This window comes from Nelumbo lutea, chromosome 6, assembly GCF_056320005.1.
Source record: "Nelumbo lutea isolate HS-2025 chromosome 6, American lotus-T2T, whole genome shotgun sequence".
NCBI lineage: Eukaryota > Viridiplantae > Streptophyta > Magnoliopsida > Proteales > Nelumbonaceae > Nelumbo > Nelumbo lutea.
In genome coordinates this window covers 1,762,950-1,789,025 of record NC_142689.1, presented here as the reverse complement: position 1 = coordinate 1,789,025, position 26,076 = coordinate 1,762,950, and the positions used below count along the sequence as shown (strand labels likewise).

Genomic DNA, 26,076 nt, shown 5'->3' with positions numbered 1-26,076 from the left:
AACACACCTGACTTTTGAAAAATTAATTGCTTGCCCCGATGCTTCTTCATTGACTTTTAGGATATTCTTCATGGCATTGCATCCCCTTTCCTCTGTCTTGAAGAAGAAAAAACTATCATCTGCAAACAAAAGGTGAGAAACACTAGGTGCACCTCGACAAATACGACAACCAGAAATCAAACCTTCTCTTTCAGCTTTATACATCAAAGCAGATAAGCCTTCGGCACATAAAATAAATAAATAAGGGGAAAGCGGGTCACCTTGGCGAAGACCTCTACCAGGAATAAAAGGCCCAACCTCCATGCCATTGAAAGCCATAGAATAGGAAACTGTAGTGACACAAAGCATGATCAACCTAATCCATTTGTCAGAAAAACCCAATTTCTGCATCATAAGCTTGAGAAATTGCCAGTCCACCTGATCATAAGCCTTTCTAATGTCTATTTTAAGAGCAACCTCGCCCACCTTACCCTTCCGCTTCCTCCTCATAAAATGAATAAGCTCAAAAGCTACCAAGACATTATCAGTGATAGCTCTCCCAATCACGAAAGCAGATTGAGCATTCGAAATAATGTTAGGAAGAATAACCTTAAGACGATTAGCAAGCACTTTTGAGACGATCTTGTACAGCACATTACAAAGAGAAATAGGTCTCAAATCTTTCATAGTTTTTGGGGACTCACATTTCGGAATAAGCATTATAGTAGTGTCATTTAGTGAAGCTGGAAACTTTTCTTTGGAAAGCCAAGACACAACAACTTAAAAAATATCTTTGCCAATTAAGGGCCAAAATTTCTAATAAAAAGTTGGATTTAGGCCATCCGGACCTGGGGACTTGTCTGGATGCATTTGGAAAGCAACTTCCTTAAACTACTCAAAAGAAAATGGAGATAGCAACTTCTCATTATTTGAATATGAAACTTTACAATAAACAAAATCGAAACCATCAATAGCATGACTAGAAGACAAGGAAAACAACTTACGAAAATAATCCTGAACCACTTGAACAAAGACTACTCGGATCATCATGCCAATTACCCTCATCATCCATCAATCTCAAAATTCTATTGGTCCTTTTCCTCGTGGACGCTGCCGCGTGAAAATATTTAGTATTGGCATCACCATCGCGAAGACAAAAACTCTTGCTACGTTGGTGCCAATAATCTTCCTCCTGCCCTAAAAGCTTTAAAAGTTCAATTTTCTTTTCTTTAACAGTCTCAATATCTGAAGGAATATTGTTGTCCCTGAGCCTCTCAATAACTACTTTACATTGAGCAATATCCCAGGTGAATTTATGATTCAGACCCAAACCCCATTTAGCAAGAACTTTGCCACACTGATCCAAACGAGAAGAAATATCACCCATCCTCGACAAACTCCACGCATCCTCCACCGTTTTATTCAAACCTGGCTCCCGTAACCACCCATTTTTAAAGCTAAAGCGCAGATGGCGATGAACATGAGAAACACTCATTGTTTCTAATAGGATTGAATTATGGTCCGAAACAGGAGCAACCAAATTTCAAAGCTTTGCGTCCGGAAATAACCCCAACCACTCTCCTGAAGCAAAAGCCCTATCAATTCTTTCCTGGACCCATGCCTCAGTCCCTTTACCTCTCTCCCATGTGAAGCAAGAGCCAATAATAGAAATCTTGTGAAGGTGACAATCTGAAATAGTCTCACGAAACCCAACCAGAAGCCAGTTAGGATGATCCAATCTGCCCCGCTTATCCTCAGGAAAAAGCATGTCATCAAAGTCTCCAATGCAGCACCATGGCAACCTAGAAGAAGCACAGATAGCACAAAGAAGATTCCATGAGTCCCTCCTACGACTTCTATTCAGATAACCGTAAAAGCCTGTTAATCTCCAAGGACCCTTCTCATCATCACATACATGCACATTAATATGATTATTCGAATAATCTAACATAGAGCACATATTAGGAGCTTTCCAAAGAAAAGCAATACCACCACCTCTCCCTTCCCTATCCACCGCAAAAGCACCAACAAAGTCAATCTGAATTCGAATTTCTTCAATTTTATTGACATGAACAAGAGTTTCAATTAAAAAGATAACATCTGGCTTACGAGAATGGATAAGTTCTCTAAGAGCATGAACTACACGAGGATTGCCAAGTCCTCGGCAGTTCCAGCTTAAACATATCATGGTTCTCGGCAGGCTTGAGAACCAGGTCCTGCCATTAAAAAATAACCAGCTAGAATATCATCTTCATTGTTTAACTGAACACCATTGTTCCCAACTTCACCATTTTTGTCTTCATTGTCCACGACCATATGGTCCATTTTTTGTTTTGAATTTGAAGTCTCCACTGCTCTTCATTTTTTCCTATCATCTTGCAAAGTTAGCCCATTATCTTCATGGTCCAGGCCCATATCACTTTCTTTATCTGATTGCACGTGTTCCTTACCAGCTTCATGATCTTTCTGACTAATTATAGAAGCATGTAGACACGTTACCAAAGTCTTTGGCATATTGCTTCTTTTACTGGAACTTCCAAATTCGACAGTGTAAGCCTTTCCGTAACCGTTATTCATATTATCCATGCACGATCCAATATTTTTTGCCCTAACCTCATGCAACTTCCCATCCTCACCCTGTATTCCTGTATCATTATCCTGTAACCACCGTTCCCCACCATGCACGGCGGTTTGTCTGTCTGGCGCTCGCAACCACTGCCCCCATTCCTTCTTGACTTCTTCGCCGTTTGCAGAGAATAACTTGTCACAAAATCGATCTGTATGCCCCAATAAGCCACAAATGAAACAAAAGTGGCTCAGCCTTTCATACTTAAATTTCACCAATGACCATTCTCCACCCATCCTTCTGATCTTCTTCCATCGCTTCAGGGGATTCCTCACGTCCAGCCAAACCTTTATTCTCATAAAGTTCCTCCACAGCCCCAAGTTGTTGTTGTCATCATATTCTACAAACTCCCCAATGAAATTACCGAATTGTTTTCCCACGTTTACAGACATAAAGCCTATTGGTAGGTCGTAAACTTGCACCCAATAGTCAACATGAAACAAAAGGTATTTGATTAGGGATCTCTCCTAGTTTCAGATGGTGCAGCAATAGGACATGATTATCATAAGCCCACAGACCACCCTCCAAGACACGTTTTAAATCCATATTATGAAAGAATTGGAATAAAAAATGTTGATTAGATATATCTTTAATACATACCCCCTTCCCTGGACGTCAAATACTTGCCATTCTGTGCTTCATGACATTGAAGTTGATACTTCTGTCAGTGAGGAAACAACCAACTAGGCACATGTCGTATCTCACCAGACTTTCACTCTCGGTCCCTTGTTCCGGGATCAGTTCTTCCTCCTCTTCATCCATCAATGATAACGCCGCCATATGTTGATCCATCACAGACAAGAGAAAACAGTAGGGCAAAGAGTATTCCACACGTGAAAGCAGTCGAAAAAAGATGAATACCAACACTCAAAAACACGAAAAAGACAAGCAGACAAGGGCACAAACTCTCATAAACGGAGAGAGGACAAAACTCTGGTGTCTGCAGTTATAGCCGGAAGAATGTGTTTGGGCATCCGATTCCAAAAAGATTGGAGTATTATCATTGGTTACACAAAATAGTTATTGTTTTCAATTCATCCGATTTTTAAAAAACAAGATAATAAATTAATGGCAATAGTCGTTCAGCGGATTGTAAAACCAATGATACACCATTAATAAAAAATAGGGGTAATTTGAGTTTTATCCCCTTCATGTGTAAATAAATTTGAGAAACCAATAAAACAACTTTGAAGGTGTCGGAACTCCAAAAAAATGCCTAAAATATATATAATCTACAACCATTTATTTGTTTGATTTCGTCCATGTTTATAAATGGGTGTTTATTGTTTTAAGGGTAAATCTTTTAAACTATCCTTACGGTACTTCTATTGTTTAGTTATTGTCTTGCCTATCCTTAATTTTTTGACAATTGATACGTCTATAAACACTATCAGAAAAAAATGATATATTGAATTTGTCCTTTATTTTTCATCAAAATTTCAAAATAAAACCCAACTGCCTGTGTAGATTGATTCATTGCCTTTTATGTGAGAGAATGCCGTTTTTCAGCAAAATTTCAAAATAAAACCCAACTGCCTATGCCTGTGTAGACCGGTTCATTGCTTTTTATCGGAGAGGATGCCGTTTTTCAGCACTGCTCTAAGTAACTTGGACTACACCTCCAATGAACGGGGGATGAGATACCTTTCATTGCCTGTGTAAAGAGGTACCTTTCTTAGTTCTGTCTTCTTATTATAAAGATCGGATGGGGTGTAGGGTCTTCAGATTGGACTCGGGGTCATTTTACATGGGAGAGCTTCCATTCAAGGGAGAGAAGGAAGTTGAAGAAAAAAAGATGTTGACGGGATTTTTTTGCTAAACAGTAAGCTTCAAGATTGGACTCGGGGTCATGCTTTGGATTTTTTTGCTGAAGGGATTGTTCTGGGGCTCGGCGATACAACCGGCGAAGCTTCTGTGGAAGATGCTGGACTAAGCCTTCCCGCCCGGAAGCTGCATTTGGCTGTCAGACACACTACCAGAACCAAAATTCAACAAAATGGGGAAAAGAAATCGCTCTGATTCTTCGCACAGACCAAGTGATGCCAAGTACTTGGCAATATCATCTAGACATTTGTTCAAGAAGAAAGATCGAAACTTGTGGACAATAGTAGGGAAAAACGAGGCACCAATGTATATCGCAAGGGCCTGGTTCGATGCCCAACCCGATTTTCAAAGGACCTGGAAGTTTCAACTAAAATTTCCCAATCGGACCTAGTTTTCTTTGCAGCCTTCAAACAAGTCCCTTCTTGTTTCCGCCACGACAAGGTTGAAGACAGTAAACAAGGGAAATCTATTGCAGCGGTGGAGATAAGAACAGGGGAAGGGGTTACAATCAAGAGAAAAAGACGACTAAATTGATGGTGGAGAAAAATAGAGAAAGAGAGAGAAAATGAGAGATACAGAGAGAGGGACTGAGTTGGATGGAGGTGTAGAGAGTCAGTCAAACAACCAATGATAAAAAGCTTTTCTCCTTGTTTTCGATCGCTTCCCAAATGGGTTTGTGCAGGAAAGCAGAAAATGCGACTCCACGAGGAGCCAAAACGAAACCAAATTGGAGTTGATATACGGAGCTTGAGCAGAAGCGACTTCGCTACATTTTTTTTCGTATGTGGAGCTTTTTCAGTGGGGTTTTGGAAGAGGAAGTGAGCGGCGGTGATCTTCTTCTTGCTCTACCCCCTTCCTCTCTTCGTTCTCCCTTTCCACCTCTGTATATCAATTGAAACCCTATGTTTGTTTGATTTCAGACTGGGATGCAATGAAGTACCATCATGGCCGCACGGTTTCCGTCAATACAGTTTCTTGCAGTGTGGAAGAATAGCAATGGTGACTGGCATCTAGAGGGAGAGTTTTGCTATTGCTGCCGCCGCTGGTTCGACTGGAAAAGAAAATGGACAGTGGTGAATAGCGCTGCGGCGGTGCTTTCTAGGAGATTAGTTCAAATCGAAGACGATGAAAAATCTGATATTTCCAAGGTCTAAGAACGACGCAGACAGGGGAAGAGAGGAAGAAGAAGAATAAGGAGAGAAAGAGAGAGTAGATAGGGGAAGAGGGGAAGAGAGGAAGAAGAAGAAGAATAAGGAGAGAGTAGAGGCGGAGGGGTTGCAGTTCGAATATTTCTTGTGACTGTTCGTCTGCTACAAAATCTTTCTGGTTAATGGTATTTAATCAAAGTAGGGAATCAGCTAACAGAGAAGCGATTTGAGTGATGAGCGGATAATTAGAGACATCAAAGTGATCCTGGTGTTCCGTCATCTATGAGGTGGCCGTCGTGTTCTGTGGTCATGCAATTGCCACGGGTGGCGATGTTCCAACAGTGGCGTGAACAACAAGGGTATTTTAGGAATTTTAAAATAATTAATACTTATGTGACGTCACATGTGAATAAAGTGTGATGGAAAATTAACTAGAAAATTGTAGAAAACTTAAGGGTAGGGCAAGATAATTAAATAGCAGGGGTATCGTATGTCAATTCGCTAAACAATTGGAGTAGTTTATGAGATTTACCCTTATTTTAATGTGTATTTAAAAAATGATGTATTTAAAAAAATGATATTTTAAATGCTTTGTTATTTGGTTTGACATTTTATAAGCATCTGAGGTTATACCACATGAAGTTACTTTTCACCTCATATTAACACCTAATAAAGGATGTTGATAAGTATTTCATTTCAAGAAAACATATTTCAACCCTTTACCAACTTTATCTAACATTACATATCTCATCATGAGACTAAGACTCACCATATGAAAGTGAGACTCGCCATGTAGGGGTGTAAATAGTATTCAAAAATCCGATTTCAAATTTGATATTCGATATAATTCGGATAATTTGAATATTTAATCGGTCGAATTCAAATATCCTATTAATATCGAATAGTTAATCAAATTCGAATTCGGATATGACCTGATTCGATTCGATAAATATCTGAATTCGACCGATTATTTAATTCTTATATGTTATATAAAATAATTTATATAATTTTTATATATAATAATTAAGTTATATAAATAATTTATATATTTATATACCTTATATCAATAAAATATTTATTTTATATATTTATTAATTATCCAAAATAATTAATTAATCAAATTTGAATCAAATATTCGAATATTTAATTGGATTCAAATTCGGATATTAATTTTCAATATCAATCAGATATCAAATTTTCTAATCAGATTTGAATTCAGATATTACCTAATCCAATTCGAATTCAATCTGTTTACACTTTACACCCCTATCGCCATGTATGAGATATGTGGTGTAAGATCATGTTTGTAAAGGGTTGAAACGTGCTTCGTTGGCAGGTGATTTGAACTAGTTAGGGGAAACAAGAATTTGATGTTTCCCCAAATGAATCATGCACATAAATCCAAACGTTTAAGATTTTTAAGGTTTATTTAATATGTATTTGATTCCATGGGTATTTATAGATGGGGTGTTTATTGCTTTAAACGCTTATTTTGATAACTTTAAACATTTTTTGTTTTTATTGTTTGGTTAGGCATAACTTTAAACGGTGCTTACTTTCCATCTCATATTAACACCCCATAAAATATGCCATATAAGCATTTTATTTCAAGAAACACTAAGACATTGAAGAAAATAAGGATTTGATGTTTTTCCAAATGACTCATGCACATACATACTTCACTATTTATTTGATAAATGTTGAAACCAAACAATGGTATATACACAATAAATGACAATGCGTACCTAACACTAATCTGACATCATTTTTAATTTTCAATAAACGCCCACAAAACAAACATATAAGTATTGAAACTAAACAATAATGTCAAAAGTAATAAACAGCCATGCTTATATGTGGCGCTAATATGCCCACGAAACCAAAATGCTGTTTGCCTCCATGAAACATTGAATGTCTTTGAAGAAAGAAACATGAACACTTTACAACCACCAGACTGAAATCCATAAAAATCTCCGCGTAGGAAGGAGAGGGAAAAGTGAACGCGGATGAACTGTTTGCCTCCCGCTCTCCGTGTCACCATCACCGACTTAGTTGCTACTTGGAAAATGGAAATGGTAGCAAATAGTAGGGAAAATTCCGCTTTAGTACGTGGGTAGTGTCAAGTTACTATCTAAACTTCTAAATGTGTCACTCCATTACTTAAATTTTTAAAAAGTGTCAACTTGGTCTCTGCTCTTAATCGTTAATTATCTGTTAAAAATATTAAAATTATTATTCAAAAGAAGATATTGTTCATTGTCTTCTACCTTAAGACTGAAATGATTAATAGGCATGTAAGCGAATCGAATTCAAATCGAATTAAGCTAGATTTAAATACGAAACCGATTATGAACCCTAATATTCGAATTCGATTCGATATCTGACGGATATCAAATCTTTGAGTTCGAACTTGGTTTCGATTATCAAACCGAATATTTGATTCTATTCGAATTTGACTGATGGTAGTGGTGGCTGGTGAGCGATGTTGGCAGTGTGGCGACGGAGAAGGAGAGATAGAGAAGATGATGGTTGTCGTCGATGATGGTGGTTCCCGTCAAGACTACTATCATTGACAATGGCAATGTGACGAAGGAGAGATAGAGAAGATAATGGCTGTTGTCGGTGATGGTGGTTGCCATCGAGACTACTGTCACTCGACCGCCGTCATAGACGTTGTTGTTGCCTCTTGCTTGTTGGTGATGGTGGTTGCTCGAGCGGTTGTGGTAATGAATCGAGATTTGAAACTTGAAAGAGAAGAGATAGTGATGGTGGTTGCTCGAGCGGTGTCGAGTTGCTGGCGTGGCCGATGTGGTTGCTCAGGCGACGGCGGCGGCAAAGGGAGGATTAGGGTTAGGGTTTGCAAAGAGATGGAAGAGAGAAGAAAACCTGGGCTGAGAAGAAAATGTCAAGTGATTTAGGGTTTAGGGTGGACTGACTGGGGGTTTGAGGAACAAATTTTCTCATTTACCCCTAAGAGATTTTATTTATTATATTAATGTATATATATATTGGTTCGGATATTTATCGGATTGGATCAATACATATTCGAATTTGACCGAATATCTGATTCGAACTATCCGAATTCGATTCGATTGTGTCGAATCTCGGATTTGAATTTGGATTTTCGAATACCATTTACAGGCTTGCTAATTAAGGTATTTGATATTTTAGACTAATGAAGTCATTGCCTTCTACCTTTAGATCTGAAGTGCATTCTTGTCTAATTGTTTTTTTTGCTTTCAGTTATTGTTTTCCTCTATCATATTTCATGTTTTTTCTCTCTTTTTCTTTGAACATAACCAGTTCAGTTCCAAAGTAGAAGATAATGAACAATGTCTTCTTTTGAAGGGTAGTTTTGATATTTTCAATAGATAACTGATGGTTGGTTAAAGCAGGGACCGATTTGTACTTTTTGAAAGTTTAGGTAATACAGTGACATGTTTAAAAATTTGGATACTAACTTGACACTACCCCAAATTTCATTTCCCCAAATAGTAATCAACATTTATGAAGTAGGGGTGTCCACGGTTCGGTTAACCGAACCATGGCCCCTTTTTGTAAACCGAACCAGTACCACCGATTAACCGGTCTGTCAATTCGGTTCTTCAGTTTTTCTGTTTTTTATATTTTTATTATATATTAAATAAATATAATATATGTATAATATTATATTATATATAATATATTTATAAATAGATCATTATAAATATAATATAAATATATATTTATATAAAATACATAGAAAATATGTGACATATAATAAAAATATTTATAAAATATACATATAAATATATATATACCGATTGGTTCGGTTAACTGCCGGTTTTTTTATAGGTTAACCGAAAATGGCATTAAGTACAAAAAAAAGGTAAGATTGCAGAAAACCATATGAACATTCAACCTCTATCATAAAAATAATAACCAGTTGATATTCATCAAATTGAGGGAGTTTTAATTGATCAAAGCTTTTTCAATATTATCATACCTCTCTCCTAGTAACCTTAGGATAAAAGACTTATACATACATTGAGTTTTTTTTTTTCAATTGTACCTTACGTTTTTTAAAAAGACTTAAAAATACCTTGTAATTTTTTATCCTTAAACATACCCTAAGTATTTATTTGGTAAATTTAGGGTGATCTCTCTCTCCATTCATCAAACCATATCATTATTCTTTCATACAGTCCAGTAAACATCATAGCTTGGTGGAAGCTTCTCCTCCCATTCCCATGTTCGGTGCCATGGATCCAAGGCTTGTCTTTCTTTACTCCCTTTCTCTCTTCGGAGATTCACCCAACAAAACCCGTTTCTGTGAGCAAAACGACCAATGCAAACTCACCGACCACCTCAGAGAGGAACTCCTCGATCAACAGAACAACCAATCGATTTGGTGCTTATAGTTTGATTGAATGCATAGACGGTCCAGCCATATAATCAATTTTCCAAGCAAGTATGATTGGGAGTTTATCTTCTTCATGTAATGCTTCTAGTTTAAGGACATCAGAGTATCAGACCAAATGGCAATCGTATCCAGGCAAGTCAGTCTCTGCATTTACAGCTTAGGCTCCATTTGGAAGGAGTATAAATACAAATATGTAGAGTGCAAAATCTTGTATTTTGTATGCATTTGTACAGTACATATTTGTATTTGTATTCCTCACAAACTGAGCCTTAGGTGCATTAAATTAAAGACCAGGCAAGTTGTTCTTCCACCTCATTTCTCTTTCTTCCCTTTCATGCTTAGAAGGGAAAAATAAGATTTTAAAAATTTTAAATGGGTTGTTTCATTGATGGAGGTATGTTTAAAGCCGGTGGGATCAGCCTCAAGGTAAATTTAAGTCTATTTGAAAAACTTAAAATATGTTTAAACCAGTTTATGAAAACTCAAGTATGTTTAAGTCTTTTACCCATAAATTTATGTGAAATTTTGGTATTTTGTGTCCAATAACGTGAGCCAATCTGGTGAAAACAGATATTTTGGGGATGTTCTTATTTTGGATTTTGAGAGAAGAAAAAGTTGGTCAATGGGATTTTGATTCACATTGACCAAGAATTCCTTGTTCTTTTTTAGATTTATGTGATAATCAAGAAAAGTTTATTGGATATATTTTTCTGGGTATTGATAGGTAAATAACTTATCGATCCGAGGGAAAATTGCCACTTGAATGGGATAAAAATGTCCCTTTGAATAATAGATTTTTATGACTAAAATGATGATTGTCTTATTCATATGAAAAATAAAAAAACATAAATAAATATACTTGCCTGGGCAAATATTTCCTGAGAAACACTTCCCCGAATAAATAACTTACCGAAAAACGAAAGAGTCTGTCTTTTGGCGTCACAGGAAAAGTATTATCCAAATCTGGTGGTGGTCAATATTGCTGGGTGATGTTAACAAAGAACACCCCTCTGTCGTAGAACATCTCTCTACTGGTAGAGTGAGAAGGTTATGTGCCAGACATTTTTGACACATTAAGATAAAGATGTCAAACAGATCAGGATTTTTTTTTTTTTTTGATAGATGGATCATCTTTGTTACTTAGATGTTGCATGAGAAAATGTCACATTAGAAAAACATATGATATGATTCGTAACAGTACCCTTTAAAACCTATTGAATATTTTCAGCCTAGCCACCCATCGGATGACGCATCGAGTGAAACCAAGCTACTGCATTAAGATATCATGTACATCACTTCTCTGAGTAACAGGCTTACAACTGGGTGTGTTTTTTTTGGAGGGGGAGGGGGGTTTGTAAGAAGAAAATAAATAAACAGTAGAAGAAAAAAAAGGATAGAATTGAGAACTGCCCGTGGATACTCGCCCCAAGACTTCCAAAATGTGATGTGATAGTCACCCTGCCACCATAAACCTTAACAATAATAGTTCCTCCTCTTTTCCTTGCATTCCCCTCCTTTTTCTTAAAATTTTCAGTTCTCTTTTCAGGCTTTTGCTTCTCTATTTCTCTTCTTCCTTTTCCCATGTACACATACAAGAATGAAGTCGACAATGATGGATTGGTCATTCTGATTGTATCAAAAACTCCTACAACATAACTGTGTCATGTCCCTGAACTATATCACAACTCGCAACAGCCCTGGCTGAGGCTCTGTGTAGTCAAGGCCCTCCTCTTCAAGAAGGTATCGTTCCACAGCAACAGGAAGCCTTGCTGGAGTGCGGGAACCCTTGGTGTGATGGCCCGTTCCAACGCAAATATAGACCTGCAGGCGCTGTTCATTGGACCTGGCCGCAGCCCTCAAGATGCTAAGCTCTTGCTTCAGCACACGAATGGATTCACTTACATGGAGTCCATGAAGGTCTATCATCTGCTCTTGTCCCCTTCTATAGCCCTGGAACTCTGGAGAAACCGGGTTCCTGCAAGACAGTGAACCAGCATAACCAGCAAATGCACTTAATTAAGAAAACCCACCCAACCACTTTCTTCACAGCTTCAACCACCCAATTAAAGATGCAGTTGATATCCCATAAGATGTTCAAATAACTATCCAGACAATATTATATAAAACCAACTTAAACCAGTAAGGATAAATGATCTTTCATCGCCTGTAGCATCATTATTCATTAACTTATAATAGGACATTGTACAACTTTTACTGCACTTTGTCATGTAACATGACACTCAACTATTTTGCCATTTTCCATTATATCAGCCGATTCAAACAGATTTTTGGAGAACCTGGATCTCCTGCAAGCAAAAATCCGTGGACACGGCATCAAACTGCACATAGGGAATATCTCCGTGCATGCATGTTAAATTCATAGGAAGATGTTCCCAATGTGTGGCTGGATGCCCAAATGCTTGCAGAGTGCAGAGTTTTTGCTTGAAGCAGATCCCGTCTTATTTCTTCTGATAAGTGTTCCCATTGCATTTTTGGAAATAAACTGCAACCATCTCTGGTTGGCCTTGTTCACAGGACTTCTCTCTCCATGTGTGCAGTACAACTGCAATAAAATCTTCACTTGGCTGGTTGGACAGGACTAACCTTTGTCTGTAGATAGCTTCTTGGGCTTTTTCATGAGCTGCCTTCATATGCGCATTGTACAGCTGTCCTTTTGCACTTAATTCTTTTGCAAGAGCCTTGTTGCCAATAAGATATGCTTGTCGGGCCTGTTCAAAGGAGTGTATTTTAGTAGGAGAACATAGTGCACTAATACTAATAAGCATGGAAAAAAGTTACTATGGTATATATGGAAAAATAGATGATCCAAAGTGTTTAAGAATAGAGATGAAAGTCCAGCAAGAAAAGCTCTTGCACATTACATGGAAACAACAAACAACAATAAAAAAAAATGGATAAAAAGGAAAGTTGGGTTAAGTGAACCCCCCTGCAGGAGAAAATAGTCGCCCCCCTGCGGGTTAAGTGGGGTCTGTGCTTTTGGATGAATTGCAAGAGATTTCAGGGGGCCTTCCTATTCACTCAGGCAGGTAACCTAGGTATTTCCTCCACCATAGCTGAACGCTGGGTAGCCTTGGAAGCTTGCAAGTTGGCAGCTGAGAATGGATACACAAAGAGCTAGATAGAGGGAGAATAAAGTTATGACTGAATTTCTGAGAAAGCACATGAAACCTCCATGGACAAGTCAACAGATAATTAAAGACTGTAGTAGAATAAAGGAGGGACAAGTGATGGAAATCAAGCACTCACACCCCCTAGAGTGCCGATTAGTTGGCAAACATGGGCCACAAAGCCCTATCAATTTGTCAAGAGGCTTCTTGTGGGATTTTATTTACATTTGTAATATGGACTATTGGGGCAGGGCTCTGCTCAGATAGTTTTTGCTTCTTCCTATTGTATAAAAAAAAAGTACTAATAAGCATGATATCACTGATGAACCTAACATTGCCAACAGTGTAGTCAGTACATGCTTCTTTAGCATCTCTCTGTAGGAGGTACTGCTTACCACATTAATGTAATATGCAATGGTCATTTTTTATCAATAACAAAAGCTTTCGTAAATTGATATAAATATTAGTTACAAGGAAGGAGAGATAAACTATCTTAACTCCCCAGGCAGGGGTAAGAGCCCCCAGAAAAGCAGTAAAACAGAATTATAAAAGAGCCCAAAACATAGGTTCCCAAGCCACCCCTTGCTTGGCTAATCCATCAGCAAAAGAGTTAGCAGACCTCTTCAGTCTTCACCCAACTGTACTTTACTTCCATATCCAACCACTTGAAAATTTTCTTTTCATTGCTATAGTTCCACAACCCAGCCTTATCTTCTTTCAGCCACCCTACTACCACCTTCGAGTAACCTTCAACCACAAGCCTCCTTATATTCAATTCCTTTGCCCTTTAAACCTAAAAACATGGCTCAAAACATTCCCATTCTCATCCCTGAATACTCCCCCAATACCAGATAGTCCTGGGTTCCCTCTACTACTGCCATCAAAGTTCAGCTTTATATATCCAGTAGGGGGAGGGGGTTCAAGAAGGACTTAGCCCAGTTCTAGCCTGGGCAGAACTGGCAACCTCTTCCCACTTTCTCAGAAGTCATCTAGAGTAAAATCAGTAATTAAAATTTGCACATTCAAAGGGGGGTTGCACCTACACCCAAAATGGGAGAATACCCACTCCCAAATTGTGTTGGCAAAATGGCAAGTAACTAAAAGGTGATAACCAGTCTCCCCATCAGCTTTGCAGAGAATGCATCTATGTGGGGATAAGCATGTCTTGGGTCTCTTTCTTTGAAGCAAATCACCAGAGTTGATTCTTTCTAGGAAAATTTCCCAACAATATGCAATGGTCGTATCATCACCTATGTTGACCAAACATGGGATAAACGAACATTGACAATGTGAGAATATGACTCCTTTCCTAAAATCTTGGACACATACAGATAAGGTATCCCATGTAATATGCTTAATATGACAATTCTATTTCTACTTTTTGAAGCTAAATTGTCATTTTTCAAGACTGATGTCATGACAAATTTAATCAAATTTCTATTATGTACAGATTGCTATTGTATAAATTGTAAAATTACACTGTTTTATATGTTTTAAAAGTGGAAACAATATAGAGCACGTCTAGAGAGTGCCCAAGCAGTTTCAAGTGCTGTATCTATCATGTCAGACGCTGGTATGCTAGATGTATAGGTAATATGGATAATCACCAACATGCTGAAACAATCCCAAGCCTGCATTACTGATTGATAGTGATACTAGACTACCACAGAAGCATTGCAGTGCATTACTCAATGTGTTCTAAATTTTGGCTCATCAACTCAAAAGTCAGAGCACTGTAGTTAGATTTATGAATAGATTACAAAGCCCAATTTCTAGTAAAGAGTTATTACAGTTGGGGAACTATATCAATTAAAAGGAGGAAAGAGGAATCAACTCAGAAAATACAAAGAATTTGACACCTTGCCTGGTTCCTTTTTCTAATACATATCAGGGGTAATGATAATGGAAATGAAAAATTGTAAATTTTGGTAATAGAAGAAAGGGTTGAATTATTTATCAAGCTTTCATTAAGGCTCCATTTGTTTGCAATGCAAATCTAAACCAGATACAAAATTTACATCTGTTTGTTTGTAACTATGATTTGCACTCCCACCTTGATTCTCTTCTCAAATAAAGTAGGGACTGCATCAATTTGCTTCTTACCTTACTCCCAAACAAATAACCTTCCTCCCACCTCAATTCTCTTTCATATAAAGTGAGGGCCACATCATTTTACTTCCTATTATACTTGCAAACAAACAAAACAAAATCAACTCTAAAGAAAAAGTAAACCAGGATTTACACTCAGCCCATTTGTACTCCTATTCATTTATACAATTATACCAGTGCAAATAAAATTCACACTGCAAACAAAAACAGCCTACGCAATTGGAATCCTTTGGACAGGAAGTTGGGAGAAATAACTGGTATTTTATGGCTTTCTAAATGTAGTAAGAATATGCAAAATGCTGAACAAATGTATGATACATTCAGATTGTGCTTGATAAACATAGTCACTTCTGGGAATGAAATCAAGGATTTCTTGGAGATAGTCGAGGCAATCCAGGCAACCAATGTCCTTCTGGAATTGGAGGGGTTCTTAGAGAGAAGGATGGTATTGTTTTGACCTTATTCTCGGGTCCTGTGGGAATAGGAGATTCAACAAGGGTTGAATTACTCACTGCCATGCCAGGAACCCAGATTGCAAATGAGCTAAGAGTGGAGAATTTGGTGATTAGAGGCAAATCCAAGGTGATGGTGGGATGGATGAAGGATCCTGAGTCTATCTCTTGGTGTTATGGGAAGGAAATCAAGAAGTTTAAGTGATTAACAAGAAACATGCATGTCAGATTACAATGGGTGGGGAGATCAGCTAATACCGTGTCTGATTACTTAGCCAAGCAAGGAGCAGATAAGGAAGCTGTGCTGGGCTCAATTTTGATTTTGTTTTTTCAGTTGTAATTTATTCTGTCTGTTTATTTTCTTATTTAGGAGAGGACACAGCTCGCGCCTCTCCACGGGCTGTTCATAATGCACAACTCTATTGAAATTAATAAATTCCTACTTTAACTACGAGAAAAAAAAAAACCCTAGTCACTTCCATGGAGGTTATATTCCATAGTGGCTTGTCTACCGCCCACCTTGTGAAATAACACTTGGCAACAAGGACAGAGGCATATCATTTAGAGGATCTAAGTACCACTTCAATTATGTCCATCATCCAACAACAGAATGGCCAGGGTTTAATAATGGGTGTACTGGTGTAGTTGTGTTCAAACTACCATGGGTAGAACGAGTGAATGACAGATACCAGAGGGGGTCACAATGGATATTTTCTTTGTTATTTAAATCCACTCAACTTCAAAATGAATGAATATCTTGTTTTTTTCCTTGCTTGTAATGAATGAACATCTTGTAAAAATTACCAAGGAAGAAAATGCAATGCTTTGTAGGGTGGACATTACTAGAGAGAGACGTGATGAGCAAGAACATTCTCTATTTATCAAATGCCTACAGTTGAATCTCATTATGCTTTTAAAGTTTAAGAGAGTAGAACTCAATTGCTTCATATAATATGACACCTTGTGATCAATATGCATATGATAATGTCTTCTTGCAACTCCATAAATGCATGAATACCATATTGTCTTTTGGCAATTTTGAAAGATGTATCATACACCATGTCTCTACTCAGCTACTTTCAAATCCATTAAACTTGTTTGGAACATAGAACATTAGACTACATGATCTCCTTACCTTCAGGACAACTTAGGCCATGATTCCCTTGCACAGATTGACACATAAAAGCAATGCATAATTTGCCATAAAATTGAAACCTAGCAAACCAAACTGATAATTTTCTACACTTACAGAACAATCCTTATATGGAGCTTCCCCACAAGGATTTATCGCAAAGACCAAATCTCCCTTCCAAACCAATTACCAGCACCATAAAAACAGGCATCTTCCAAAGCCATATCAAATACATTTTTTGATCATTAACAATCAGACATGCATTTATTACAGAGACCTACGAATTACTAACTTAATAACAGAGAAAATACAGCTGAAATATAAGATAGCATAGAGCTTAACAAAAGAAAAAACAAAGCATGCTCTCAAGTCTGCAGATCGAACCCCTAGCAAGTGAATTGGCTACAAAACTAGCTCTTTTGGGAACCCACCTGAACAAGCTATTCAATAGAGAAAGAAGCTAATACCTTTGCTGCTTAGCCCTCTCTTTATTATCAGTTCTGTCCAATCAGAAGAGTAGAAACTAGGTAAAATGTTACTATTTTGATCTCTAAATGTTTAAACCCACCCCAGAAGAACAACTGTTGGATATAGCACAGCCATCAAAATTAAATTTACTAACTCCCCTTTCCTGGTACCTCACAACCTTAAACCAACATCAGAAACCACAACAAGCTCGTATCCTCAAGACTTATAAAAGCATGTTCATTTAGGCTTTATAAAAGAACATTTAATTAGCAAAGTGATAATTCTTATTGTGCTACTCAACTCAATTCACTCCTTTTGCTCAGATGTTTGATTGAACACCACAGATGGTGTGAAGCTATGTCAAAGAAAGATGAAACGTGTTATTTTCATACCTCTATTTATTCATAGTTTCATTATATCATTTCAAGAGCATATTATATTTACTGCTTACAAGTAAGACACGGTGAAACTATTTTTTACCTTAATTTGTTGGAGAGCAGTTTATTAATCACAGTTTCTTTTCTCAAATACCCCAACTTTAGAAATGGGAGTCTAATCAGGTCAATTAGGCTTCTACTCTAGATAATTTACTTATTTCTTCCATGTAAAGGAGTAATTTGACCTATCTGAAGATTCTAAACCTTCCATTAGATAAGGAAATCTTTGGGGGTGGCAGTATGTTCATCCCCCGGGACAAGTTGACTCTGTAAGTCACCTTGTATTCAAGATTTATCAATCAATAATGGCTATTCAAAGCTTCAACTTTTCAAATTCAAAATAAATTTCTATAACAGTCTTTTATGGGCATTGCACACGATTTTCAGGCCGAAACATGCACTCTTAACAGAGGGTGAAGAGATCATATGGGCCTCATAGCTCTTTGGGTCCCCAAATTAATTATAGTGTAGTACTTGTCCATATATTACACGTGACATCTGATTGCTTAAATTTTCTTCCAATGCCAAAAGAAATATCTGCATGCAAGTTTTTGACATATGCATCAACTTGAACAATTTAATTAAAAACGATCATCATTTTGAGGTGAATGTGTACAGCAATGAACTCCAATACCTGTTCAAAGCATGCATTACGAAGGCGTGCATGATCACGTGCTTCCCCCCTCAGGTCAGAATACATATTTGCTGTCATCTTAGAATTGTTAAAGCAAATATAAAAGCAAAAGTACCATTTATGTGTGTGCATGTGTATAAGCACAAGCAGAGTAGTTCATCATACATATATCAGTGTTATCAGAATGTTGAGTTGTTGACTAACCATAGATGTCAACTGACAAGTCAATTAAGAGCTAGACCTACTAAGCATTGGCTACACCAAAATGTCACTAAGGGTCTATTCATTTTGTTGATATTCGTAATGCATTCACCTGAGACAAACTAAGCATTGGCTAGGTAGACCAATCAACCTAGTCAACCATGAAATTAGTTTAGAACTTTATTTGTTTGTTATATCTCTAAGTATTTACTAGGCTGGTGCCTAGGCAATGCATAGATGATAAGAATTTCACTAGGGCTGTGTTTAGATAAAGTGCAAATGCAGAACTGCAGTGAATTTGCACTCCAGTGCAGTTTTGCAGGTGTTTGTTAGGAAAACATTTTTGCACTGAAAATGTAAGTAATTCTGTTTTTTCAACCGTTTTTGCATTCAAAGTGAGAGCAGTTTGCTATCAAAAAAATGGAAGCAGACGTTTCACTCAAGGTTGGTCAATGTAAAATAGGTTGGTTCCAGCCTTGAGATACATGTTTGCACCCGTCACAACCAACAAGACACTGTAAATTTATCAGTGCAAAATTGGACCACGTTTGCATCCTTCTATTTGAACAAATTTGCATACACATAAATGCATTCACCATTTTCACTCTTACAAAATGCAACCTTAAAAAACTACATTTTCCTAGTTTCCTAATTTTAATATTTTATATACCATTCATCATGCATATTTATAAAAAAACTAGCAGTTCACTTTATTAAGAACATCAAATTTCCTCTCAAAACATGGCAAATCATCATATCTAGGACAATAGTATTTCAAAGACACTAATTTCAATAGTTTCAAAAACAATACTAATATAATAAGAATTTACTAGAGCAACTTCATAGCAAATTAACAACTAAAGAAGGCTATAATTTTTGTTTGAGTCTTTGGGTTGGTATTGTGGTTGGAAATAAATTTTTCTCTCAAGTGATTTCTGGTTACCTTCCTTGTATTATTCTTTGTCCTTATAAATTTTATTTTATTACCAAAAAGATAATTTTATATAATTCTATGATAAAATCTAAGGTATGGAATAACTAAAAGACAAAGATTTACCAAAAAGAGTGAAAGACAAAGAACAAGGTGGAGCTGCTGTTTTATTTAATATAAGAGAGAGGGAGGAAGAGAGAGAGCGAGAGAGAGCGAGAGAGAGAGAGAGAGAGAGAGCGAGAGAGAGAGAGAGAGAGAGAGAGAGAGAGAGAGAGAGAGAGATCTTTAATACTATTCTATCTTTCTTTTTCTCTTAACAAAACCCTTGGATCTTTTAAATATCAATAGTAAAACTTTAAAACAATGTGTAATGATATATAGTATATAATAGAATGTATTAAGTCAAATATTAGTAAAATGTAGCAATATGAATGATGTTATAATAAAGCAGCCACCTTATCATTTTTGTCACCTAGGTGACACCTCAACAACTAAGATGGTTTACTGATAGTATTTAAAATAGGAAGAGAGCATTAAATATAAGACGAAAATGGAGTTCATCTCTTCCAATAGTGCTGTCTTGGTACAGAGCGACAAACAAAGGGCATATCAAACAGCAACGTTGCACTTTTTCTTTGAAACAAAGGCTGTAAAACCCAACTTATCTGGTCTTTTATTTATGCTTGCAAAAACAAAGATTGTAAGTAAAACGTAAAATATCATTCTTTTATTGCACAATTGCAGACTAAAAACTTATTTTATAGGGTGGCATTAGAACATATCTTCTTTTGGTTTACTAGTTAGCACCTAAGCATTGGTTAATCATCACATCAACTAGAGAAGACTAAAGCAACTAGTCATCATCAAACTGCATTGATAACACTGATATATTTTATGTATATGTGTACAAAAAGTGATGTTTAATAAGATAAATGATCCATAAACATTACCAACTGCTTCTCCAGTCTCAAGCCAAACAGGAGCAGCCCGTGCCGAACCATGATTTTGTAACCTATCACCATAAGTGGACTTTCCGTGCCCACCACTGTAAGAGCTAGATAAGATAAGGGAACTTTTACTTGAACCAACATTGGTGTGCATTGAACCATTTTTCTCATATTTCCATTCACCAGAATCCTGAGATGCCAATTTTCTGACAGCTGAAGCAAAATCCGTAGCACCTCTAGATGATGTGGAATAGCTGGACTTGAATAAAAGAATATTATCCTTGTCAGATGATTGGTATGGATTTGTAGTTTCTTCTATAGCGTCTGCTGAATACTTTGATGGACCATTTTGACAAGTTGAGACAGCAAGTGCAGGGAAGTCCAGCGCACTGAGGTTTGGAGCTGATGAGGTTTTTGAGCTAAGGTTCTGATTCAAGCCACTATCAACTTGAAGCTGCAATTATAAGTATACTGTATTTAACAATGGATCCTTCACTGAGTACACCTAGGTAATTAATAAAGTACAACTTACAATATATATTTAACAAGCATACCCCCCCCCCAAGAAAAACAAAATATGCTTGCTTTCTTCAAAATAAGAGCAAAAGCAAGTATATTATGGCCATGAAGTTACAGAATCTCAAAGGCTCTGTTTGGTTTGTGGGATGATTTGGGTGGGATGGGAAATGATGGGATGGGATGGGATGAGAAAGTGTGAAGTTTTCATTTTCCATCATTTGGTTTATGAGAAAATAAGAGAGAAAACATGACATAAACCAGAGTTGAAAATAAAACCGTTTAGCTCCAAAAAATCAATTGTCCCTCTAAATAGTTTCAAACTCATTGAATCCAAAATTTTTCACATAACAACGGACCATTGCTATCCATGAAATGGCATTTGTGAGAAGGCACTTTAACCCACTTTGTCCTATAGTATCATGATTCATAAATTCTTTTTCTTCCTGTAGTGATTTCAAGTGCCCATAGGCTCCAAATTAGATGATAGGGATCACGACTGGTGACATGGGCTTGGATGAGACTGTTCCAAGCGAAGGTATTTGACAGGGAATTTGGATGAGCATATGGTGGGTGATTGCAATTTTTCAGGTTTAGAGGAGATTTAAAGCTGGGCTTCAACACTACTGCCTTGCCAAAGTTGGGATTCGTTTATTGGTTTCTGGGCTTTGAACATTGTATCTGTTACAGTTGAAGGGCATCTATTTGTTCTATAGTTGGATAAATTCTGAAAATAACTAATAATCAGAATGAGTTGGGTGCATTTGGAAATAATTTATGAAAATCACAATTTTAATCGAAGGAGGTGGTGTTTGGAAACATTTGGTGGAAATCATTGTATTAGGAGAACAGTAATATCCATGTAGTAGACAGGGGAGATAACATAGAGTAAGAGATGGAGAGTTGAAGAGAAGAAAAGAGCTCTGTTTTTTCAAGAAAAAATAGGTTATATCTTGATCGAAGTAAAATGGTAGAAGGAAATCAAACTCTGAAGAGAGAGAGAGAGAGAGAGAGAGCATTGGCATTGGTTGTCGGAAACCATGGCAGCCAGGCCCACTGTGATTGCAGCATAGGAAGTGGAGACAACCATCTATCTGAAAATGTCACCAGAAGCTTGGATGCTGCTATTGGGCATAGGAGGTGGAGAAGACAGACAACAAACTCTTTTAACAAGCAAGCCCGATACTCTTTCCCTTTATTTTCTCACCGGGGTCGCACTGTTTTTGTGCGACCCCAAATCCCAGTTTTTGATAAAGTACGTCCCCCTATTTTCCTATCCCATTTTCGTGTGTCTCACAAAACAAACATGGGAAAGTGGAATATTTTAGGAATATTCCATCTTTCCCACCTCTTTCTAGCAAATCAAACAGAGCCAAAAGGAAAACTGTTGGACAGCATGCACAAGCTCTTATGGCAAAAAGCTACATAATATGGTTAAGACAGTTTCAAGGGTTCAGGTAAGAAAGTTGGTAGAATCAATTTTAAACAAAAAGAAAAACAATCCTAACAGATGATTCTAAAATCTTTTAGCAAGAAATAATCATATTTTCCATAAAAAACAATAACACAAGCAAGTAGACCTACAATGAAGAAAAAAAACGAGACTTTACCCCTAGAATTGACAACAAAGTTCCCTTCATCTCACAAAATATTCATTCTGCAACACCTAAATCAAGAGTACTGAGGGGGTAGGCCAACTCTTGGATGGTGTGCAAGAGTATGGAACAATATGCACATGTAAACATCATTGCTCCAAGGAGTATAGCATACTAAGAGGTAAGTACTAGTACCAACTACCAAGTAGATAATGCCTTGTGCAGTTTTTCTTGAATTCTACATCTAACAGGCATGCTGGACTTATGAAATCACACACCAGAAGGCAAATAGTGACGTAGTCCCACCATATATGTAGGTTGCAGAAGACAAAGATGACGCACTTAGCCTTGCCTGCTAGAACAACAGATATGCAACTATCCCAAACCATCCTGAGCAACAGGCATCTGAAGAAAAGATTATTGTTACATTGAGTTGCCCCAATTTTCTACAGGGCAGTGAATGCTAACCTGCCAAAACAAGGCATAAGGGAGATTCTTCTGCAACAATACCGGAAAACCTAATTTTGAAGGATGGAAAAGATTTATAATTGAATAGATGCTCACCAACACTTTTTTGAAGTGGCCCAAAACATAATAGTAAGAGAGCAAGTTAGTAGCTGACCCCATATAGTTGGGACAAGGCTTGAATGGCGATGATCATGAATTCATGGTGAAGGCAAGTTATTGAATACCCTCAAAGATACTTACAATTTTCTATAACCTATTTCTTCTTGGTTTCTTATTATTATTAATTTCAACACAAGATTGATGAAAATATAACTCATTCCTGGGAATAGCAAAGTACATCAGCTGCCTATGGGCACAGACAACATTTTCCACTCAACTTGCTAAGAATAAACAACCACATGCAGTGGGATAAATGGTTACCTCATAAAATACAGAATCCTGAGGATAAGTTTCAGTATAACAATAGGATTGAAACATCTTGGGGCTTATTACTTTCCACTACTATAGCTCCAAGAAATAAAAAACAAAAGGTTTTTTACACTGTCTCTATTACAAAGAAAATTCTATGAGAAGCATGTGTCCTTTCCTTGAATAAAGATAAGTTATAATGGAAGAATAGAGCATACCTCAAGTTGAGTGAGCATCTCAATAGTTAGGTTCAAATCACACCCATTTGCATAGTAGACTTCTGCAAGGCTTTCAGCAGCAAAACCAGGGAACTGCAAAGCCAAAAACTCCACAGGATTCAGGTCAGAATCACTCAAAACCATGTGATCACTTAACGCATGATTTAGAAATCCAACACTGGAGTGCCCACTGTAAGGAAACTCTCCATTTCCATTTCTGATGTGCTGATCACCATTAATGAATTGCTTTTCCCAAGGATAAGCGGGCAAATTTGTGAAAGCAGTTGATTGATCTTCCCCATATGATGGGACTAAATATCTCATATTCTCAACCGTGTTTTTACCATCAATGCCACAAGAAGACAATTCCTGTATCTTTTTCAACATCTGGCTACTGCCTGTGGATGCAGAAAAACTTGAGGTGTCATCCTCATCAGTTATGGACAAGCCAGTAAGAGAGAAGCTCCCTGGCCCTTGCAAATCATCTTCTTCTGTGAACTTGAAGTCTGGAGTGATATCATCAGGAAGCTGGTGCCGCCAGTACTGGTGGACCTCATCATCGGAGTTATTTGAAGCACTGGATTCCGACCGATCTAACACTGCTTTTCCAGATGTTGCTGAGCCATCAAGCCTAGCTGATGCATCTGTAAAACTGGTGGTTCCAGATGGACTCCTAAGAGCATAAGGAATGAATTCTGTAGCATTTGGATTTAAAGTTGTAGTTTTACTTGGTGTATTTAGTCTCGCATTGTTGGTTGTGATACTTTTACTGGACAAGCTCATCATCATTCAAAATAAAACAAAATCACATTGTACATGTAAAAGCCTAGAGAATAAAATGGAGCTTCCAGCAAATATTACCCAAACCCTGCAAGAGAAATTAAAATACATCACGATAGATGAATAATTAAAATAAAACAAATTACCGCTTGCTCAGTATGGTGTATAGTTGCTGGCTGTACATGATTCACACTTGACACATACATGTAACTTTGAAGCTTAAACTGGTGATTTTTTTTTTTTTGATAAACAGTTTATAGTGGTGATATAATACAAATATACAATACCTTACCTCTTTCTTGAAAAAGAATAATTTAACATTGGATAGCCACAATCCGAAATTGTATATTTATGTAGACAAAATTGGCATACCATAAAACAAGAAAATCCTAATTCTAAGACCTTTATGCCTCTGAATTTGCACATTTTAATATCAGCCATTTAATAACTGTTAAGGACTAAAGAAAAGTAATAGCAATATAGGTTCTTGAGAAAATCCCATATGGAGCCACCGACTGATGGTCATCAACCATTGTTCAGCATTAATGTTAAATAAGAAACAAAGATTTCTGATATGAAAAAAGAAACTAAAGTTTTTAAAGAAAATTAAGGGGAAATAGACGCATAAAACAGCATAACACTGAATTTAGAAATTAGAACATCAAAGCAGGAGGCTGGAAGTCAACAATAACATAATATGGGATCGACGAGATGCAATTCCATCAATTTCCCAACAGAAGAAGGGGGAAATAGGAATCCACAACATTAATGGATAAACTAATACAAAACCCTAACTATAGCATAAAAACCGGATAAGGTGCCATTTGAATTCACTGGCACACATTAAACGAACATTAAGAATCAACAACGAAAGAACTAAAAAGAGGTCCAAATCTTTAAAGATTTGAATCTCCAAACAGTGAACCGCGAAAAATCCCAAAACAAACACCAGAAGAAAAAATAATATGAAAGTACACAAATAAACGAGCAGGCAAAGGGAAAAGTCAAACAGAGATTCCGAAGATCTGAAGAGCCAGAAAACAGAACGAGGTCCTTCCTTCCCCACGTACCTTTTCGAAGCTCGAGCAGAGGCGAAACCCAGTCGAATCTATTCATCGATTAAAGCAAGAAGAAACCGATAAGCGACGAATATTTACAGACACAGAGAAAGAAAGAGAAAGGAAACGATCACGAAAGAAAAAAAAAAAAAAAAAAGGGCCTCTTCTATATTGATTGGTTGGAGGTTGGTATTTCTAGCACTGAGCAGCTTCGTCCGGTTTGCTTTCAAGCCCTCTTCGCGACCACCATGACCACACAACCAAGTTTCATATCAAACCATTTGATTATACGAACGAGTCGAGACGAGACTCTCCCCCCCACTCTCTCTCGTTCTTTTCTTTCTATCCCTCCCCCTCGACTATTGACCGTCGAATCAAAAAACCACGAAATATTTTATTTATTTTTAACAACAAATACCCCTTCATTTGCTGAAATTTTCGAAATTACTTTCGGGCAGGGCTGCGGCTGCGGCTGCGTGGTCGTAGTTCAGGCAGTCGCAGTCCGGCATTCAATGTCTTGCCACGTTGCATGTGTTTGCCAACAAGACACATCACTAAGCCATTTATATCACTCCGTAGTTTGATTGACTCTTGGCACCGTAGACAAACATAAGT

General features: G+C 37.2%; 2 protein-coding genes across 2 annotated transcripts; both read right to left on the bottom strand.

The window, feature by feature from the left end:
• Positions 1-1,522: 1,522 nt before the first annotated feature.
• On the bottom strand, positions 1,523-2,167 carry LOC148846761 (uncharacterized). Its single transcript, XM_088949422.1, has one exon. It carries the CDS (start codon positions 2,165-2,167, stop codon positions 1,523-1,525), a length of 645 nt encoding a protein of 214 aa, XP_088805548.1.
• A 9,069-nt stretch (positions 2,168-11,236) lies between these two features.
• On the bottom strand, positions 11,237-25,857 carry CID7 (CTC-interacting domain 7). Its single transcript, XM_088949008.1, has 6 exons — positions 25,474-25,857; positions 23,624-24,491; positions 20,422-20,872; positions 18,340-18,410; positions 12,584-12,708; positions 11,237-11,954 (listed from the first exon to the last, which is right to left on the bottom strand). The coding sequence occupies exons 2-6, from the start codon at positions 24,410-24,412 to the stop codon at positions 11,654-11,656; spliced, it is 1,737 nt and encodes a 578-aa protein (XP_088805134.1). The 5' UTR covers positions 24,413-24,491; positions 25,474-25,857; the 3' UTR covers positions 11,237-11,653.
• Positions 25,858-26,076: the final 219 nt, after the last annotated feature.

Excerpts from the sequence above, each read along its gene's own strand:
- CID7 (XM_088949008.1), bottom strand. The coding sequence starts at position 24,412 with ATGATGATGAGCTTGTCCAGTAAAAGTATCACAACCAACAATGCGAGA. Across the intron at positions 12,709-18,339 it reads GTAATGCATGCTTTGAACAG|GCCCGACAAGCATATCTTAT; the intron begins GTATTGGAGTTC and ends TCCTTTGAACAG. Across the intron at positions 11,955-12,583 it reads GAAGCTATCTACAGACAAAG|GAACCCGGTTTCTCCAGAGT; the intron begins GTTAGTCCTGTC and ends ACTGTCTTGCAG.
- LOC148846761 (XM_088949422.1), bottom strand. The coding sequence starts at position 2,167 with ATGATATGTTTAAGCTGGAACTGCCGAGGACTTGGCAATCCTCGTGTA.